The sequence below is a fragment of the Rana temporaria genome, chromosome 1 (assembly GCF_905171775.1).
Source record: "Rana temporaria chromosome 1, aRanTem1.1, whole genome shotgun sequence".
Classification (NCBI taxonomy): Eukaryota; Metazoa; Chordata; class Amphibia; order Anura; family Ranidae; genus Rana; species Rana temporaria.
In genome coordinates, this window is record NC_053489.1 from 518,615,657 (window position 1) to 518,621,656 (window position 6,000).

The window sequence follows — 6,000 nt, forward strand, 5'->3', positions numbered from 1 at the left end:
AGTAGCTCCTTGCTTTTTGTGTAGGTAGCAGTAAGTAAACAATGTTCTTTGTCTCTGCAGGGCATTAAAAGGGGCATCGTTGAAATGGCAGACCTAGTCGTCGTAACAAAAGCTGACGGGGATTTGCTAATACCAGCAAGAAAGATTCAAGCGGAGTATGTTAGCGCTTTGAAGTTGCTCAGAAAACGTTCTAAAATTTGGAAGCCTCAGGTAAAGTAATGGAAGATAAATTTCAATGTGTGTGACACTGTTATTTATTGAACGTGAAAGTGCTATTGCTATAGCATATGAGCAATGTTAAGACAAAGATGTATCCCAAAAGACTGGTTGAATTCAGTTAGACAATCCCTAAGTGTGCAGTAGAATAAGAGGCTTTTTTTGTCTTTCCTTTCATTTAGAATCAGTTTTTTTATTTACAGCTGTGAGAAGATATTTGTGAACCCTTATACATTATCTGTACAAATGGCTCCTAAAATGTCATCTGATTAGACTTTTGTATTAAACACACGCACAAAAATTTGCATTCTCTTTTTTATTGAACAAATATATAAATATTTTAGCATTTTATGAACGTTGTGGGGTGTTACAAATTGAACTCATTTGAATGCTGCATACACAGGATCAGAAATTCCGACAAGAAAACTGTGGATTTTTTTCAGAAGGAATGTTGGTAATGTACAACACTACGACGTGCATGCGTCTACTTGATTCCGAGCTTGCATTTTTTTTTTTTTTGCACGTCGGAATTTCCGACAATAACTTTTCCCATCTGAAAATTTGAGAACCATCTCTCAAATTTTTGCTGTCGGAAAATCCAACAGAAAAAGTCAGATGGGGCCTACACACGGTCGGAATTTCCAACCAAAAGCTCACATCGAACTTTTTTTGTCTGAAATTTCGATTGTGTGTACGTGGCATAAGAAGCATATTTTAAACAACATGGCTGTAACCCTGTCTTGGCCAGGTGACTTATATAATACATTATGACAATCAAAGGCATTAGAACATGCAGCATTGAGCTTGATTTAATTCCTGTCTATGGCCTCTCCACCAAAGTGAGTGAAGTCTCCAACCTACCTAAAAACCTCTAACTAAAACAATGCTTTTGTTTGAATTGTATTGAATAGTCAAGTGAATTGATAGAAAGTTTATAAAATCCCTTATATTTAGATATAGGGATATGCAATGGTTAGGAGGTATTTTGCTTTCAGCTAATTTATACTAATGTGTATATACTAATTATATGGTGGTGTTGTTTTTTTTAATTTTTTTAGGGCTCTTAAATGCAGCCATTGTTTTTTTGTGTTTGAAATGCACCTCAAATGCAGCAAAATTCCACTGATTTGTAATTGAGCAGTGCACACTAGCACAAATGCTTAGCGCATGTGGTTCTTAAAGGGGTTGTAAAGGTAAAAACATTTCCCTAAATAGCTTCCTTTACCTTTAGTACAGTCCTCCCTCACTTACCTCATCCTTTGATTTTGCTTTTAAATGTCCTTATTTCTTCTGAGAAATCCTCACTTCCTCTTCTTCTGTCTGTAACTCCACACAGTATGCAAGGCTTTCTCCTTGGTGTGGAGTGTCATGCTCGCCCCCTCCCTTGAGGGGGAGAGCAGGAGAGTCAGTACGCCCACTAACACACAGCTCTTTTCTCTATCTGCAACGTAGGGAGTATCCTGACTCTCCTGCTCGCCCCCTCCCCCCTCAAGGGAGGGGGTGAGCACGACACTCCACACCAGGGAGAACGCCTCGCATTACTGTGTGGAGTTACAGGTAGAAGAACAGGAAGTGAGGATTTCTCAGAAGAAATAAGGACATTTAAAAGCAAAATCGAAGGATGAGGTAAGTGAAGGAGGGACTGCACTAAGGTAAAGGAAGCTATTTAGGGATTTTTTTTACCTTTACAACCCCTTTAATGAAACTATGGCCGGAAATTGAACTGTAAGACTATAGTTAATTCCTCTGACTGTGTCCAGAGATATTGAGCTGGAAGCAGGTCATAATGCAGCCCTCCATATTAACGTTATTTGTCATTGATGTACAATGCTTGATATCCTATGTAAACAAAATGCTTAGTGATGTATATGGCATTGATTGTTGCTGCTCTCCTTTTTGTTGTTTGTGTTTAAAAGGCTTGTGTTGCTGTAAATACAAAGTTTGGTTCCAAAAAATCTTTACCCAGTAGTGTAGAAGTGATGTGCACTAACCCAATGTAATCAGACTTTTTATCCAAACTCCTTGAAAGTCTACAACCTGAGCGACCATCTCGCCAAGAATAACCTTCTTGATCCCCTTCAGTCTGGATTTCGACCTCAACACTCCACAGAAACTGCCCTCCTAAAACTAACAAACGATCTACTAACGCCCAAAACCAATGCACACTATTCTGTACTCCTACCCCTGGACCTATTGCTGCCTTTGATACGGTTGACCACCTCCTCAAAAAAAACTCCAAGCCTTTGGTCTATGCGACTGTACTCTTTTGTTTCCTACTTATTCAACCACACCTTTTAGTGTTATCTACAATTCTACTCCCTCCTTCTCCTTTCTTCCTTTATTGGGGGTCTCCCAAGGTTCTGTTTATGAACCTCTTCTAGTCTCGATCTATATCTCCTTCCTGGGTCCCATAGCTTCCAATACCATCTCTACGCCACCCAATTTTTTCTCTCTACTCTTCAGTTCACTACTTCAGTCTCCTCACGTATCACTAATTTACTAACAGACATATCAGTCTGGATGTCGCACCATTTCCTCAAATTCCATTTATCCAAAACTGAGCTCATGAATTTTCCTCCCCCAAGTGCCCCTTCCCTTGATCTCTCTGTCAAGGTAAATGGCGCAACTATCAGCCCATTCTCCGCATGCCAAGATTCTAGGTGTAATCCTGGACTCTGATCTATCCTTGGGCCTCACGTCCAATCACTGTCCAAATCAATCCTGTATAATAATAATAACCTTAAAAGGAAATTAAACACTGGAAGCTGTGCCCAAAAATGCAGGCAAAGCACAAAAATCGAATTGCCTGTGTCTCTGAACAGTTGACCTTTTCCCCATTACTGACTTACCTTGACCATACCATCCTTTGCACTGTGTCTCTGTCTGGTGGCCATCTTCATAGGGTTATTTCTTTATGTCAGAGCTTCCAACAGGAACAAAAATGAGCAGCACTGTAGTAACCTCTCCAAACTTCACTCCAAATATCCTCAAACTATTATTGTTATTATTATACAGGATTTATATAGCGCCAACAGTTTGCGCAGCGCTTTACATCAGGGAAGACAGTACAGTCACAATACAATTCAATACAGGAGGGATCAGAGGGCCCTGCTCGTTAGAGCTTACAATCTAGAAGGGAGGGTAGTCAGAGGTAGCAGTACCTTTTTAATATTACATTTCAGATATACAGCTATAGGGTTGTAGACATACTAGTGCTTAGTGCACTTACTGGTAGATGAGAGTGCCTATTTTCAGAAAAATTTCTGACAAAATTGTATATTTTTAGGTACTGCTTGGACATAATTAACATTTCTATACTTTCCCTATAACATAGCAAATCTTCACTTGAGTTTAGTTCCACTGTATGCAGCTGCCATGCCTGTTTGGTTATGTGCTTACTGCACCTTGTATTACAGAGCAGTCATTATTGCTTATTAAATATGTATGTCCATATAGTTGGTCTACTCGATTTAGCTGTATTGTAGAAGATAGTACCATTTACTCTCAATTTCTGTTCCAGGTTGTTCGCATCTCTGCTAAGACCGGAGAAGGTATCCCAGAACTATGGAAGAAAATAACAGACTTTCAGGGCACCATGCTGGAAAGTGAAGAACTGCTAAGCAAACGCAGGGCTCAGCAGAAGGTGTGGATGTGGAACGTAATTCAGGAGAATGTTCTCTTACATTTTAAGAACCATCCTGCTGTTAAAGATAAGCTACCTCTCCTGGAGGGGCAGGTCCTCACTGGTGTCCTATCTCCCAGCCTGGCAGCAGATATATTACTAAAGGCTTTCTTTGAAAGCAGTTGAAATATTACACAGCTTATGATCAAGAAGACATTGGGCATATTTCCTTAATTTTCTTTTTCTGGTATGCAAACGTCTTATCAACACATGCTACAAAATGAACCTTTATGTATACATATTGTATCTGTAAAAATTTGTACTAAACGTTCACCTGAAGTAGGAAGTGTATGCAAGATTTTAAAGAACTGCAGTCCAAGAGGTCAATTGGTGACTGGAGCCACCTCATTGCACCTCTGTTCAGGCTTACGCCATTGACTCGGTTGTTCTTGATGGTTTTCTATAGGAATTTGTGTCTTTGTGGAGGTTTTAAAATAAAATAAGTTTTATGCTGACAAAAGTGCTTGTAAAATTGATATTGTCTAGTGGAATAAATATAATTTATTACATTACCGGTACATGCTTTCCATTTGTATAGAGTCTAAAGGTAGGTAATAAAGAAACTACGTGATGTTTTCTTTATGTCGTGCTACCCGTGAAATATTTTATTCAGTTGTTTCCCAAGATTAGTGCAGAGGTAGCCAGGCACACAGCAACAGTTAATTTACCCTGGCTCAGTAATCAGTCTAGGGGGGGTCTTTTTAGGTACTTGAATGGGGTATCGGAAGATATGGGATACTTCACGTTTACTGAACATTTGCAGGAGGAGACTCCACTTTGCTAAGCTTTTTTGAACAATCTCTATGCTGGAACAAGGACAGATGGCAGAAAAGGAAACGGCACACAGTCACTAGGACCCTGAGCTCAGGTCAGTACTCCAAAATGTCACAGAATCACCAGATGGCTCCTTCCATTATCCACCCAAAACTCTTCATTGAGGCAGAGGTTAATGCTCACAATGCCCTAGGACAGCCAGACCCTTTCCAACTGCCACTGGACACTGTTCAGTGAGCTCTCCAGACCAGGTCCTTAGATGAAATTCCCTTGATTGGCTCCAAAAAAGGCATCTTAACCACTTCCAGACCTTAGGTGTTTTTCAGATTTGGTGTTTGCAAGACTAAAACAGTTTTTTCTGCTAGAAAATTACTTAAAACCCCCAAACATTATATATATATTTTTTTCTAACACCCTAGAGAATAAAATAGTGGTCATTGCAATACTTTTTGTCACACCGTATTTGCGCAGCGGTCTTATATATTGTGAAAGATAATGTTATGCCAAGTAAAATGATACCCAACATGTCACGCTTAAAAATTGCGCCCGCTCGTGGCATGGCGGCAAACTTTTATCCCTTAAAAATCACGATAGGCGACGTTTAAAAAATTCTATAGGTTGCATTTTTTGAGCTACAGAGTAGCTCTAGGGCTAGAATTATTGCTCTCGCTCTAACGATCGCGGCGATACCTCACTTGTGTGATTTGAACACCGTTTTCATATGCGGGCGCTACTCGCGTATGCGTTCGCTTCTGCGCGCGAGCTCGTCGGGGCGCTTTAAAACAATTTTTTTTTTGTTTTCTTATTTATTTTTATTTATTTTATTACTTTTTACACTGAAAAAATAAAAATTTGATCACTTTTATTCCTATTATAAGGAATGTAAACATCCCTTGTAATAGAAAAAAGCATGACAGGTCCTCTTAAATATGAGATCTGGGGTCAAAAAGACCTCAGATCTCATAATTAGACTAAAATGCAAGAAAAAAAAAAAAAATTGAAAAAAAAACGTTTCTTTAAGAGGCTGGGCGGGACTGACGTTTTGACGTCACTTCCGCCCAGCAGAGCTATGGGGACGGGCGAAGAAGATTTTTCCTTCAGTCTCGTCCCCAGTCAGCAGCCGAACGCACCCGATCTCCTCCGCCGCTACCGACGGCTCCGGAAAGCGGCGGAGGGCGCGGGAGAGCGGCGGGAGGGGGGGGCCCCTCTCCCGCCGCCGATAACGGCGAATCTGCCGCGAAGACCGCCGTTATCGTGTACAGGACCGCGCACACTAAAGATGGATACCTCGGTTGTGGCAGCAGCTGCTGCCGTTACCGAGATATCCA

At 40.5% G+C, this 6,000-nt stretch overlaps 1 protein-coding gene across 3 annotated transcripts in view; it reads left to right on the forward strand.

The window, feature by feature from the left end:
• MMAA (metabolism of cobalamin associated A) overlaps nt 1-4,410 on the forward strand; it is a 45,681-nt gene extending 41,271 nt beyond the window's left edge. For all 3 annotated transcript variants that reach the window (XM_040331657.1, XM_040331650.1, XM_040331665.1), the window contains 2 exons: nt 61-210; nt 3,737-4,410. In XM_040331657.1, the coding sequence (XP_040187591.1) occupies nt 61-210; nt 3,737-4,024 (438 nt within the window). In that variant the 3' untranslated portion in view covers nt 4,025-4,410. The remainder of the gene's footprint in view (nt 1-60; nt 211-3,736) is intronic.
• The last annotated feature ends 1,590 nt before the right edge of the window (nt 4,411-6,000 follow it).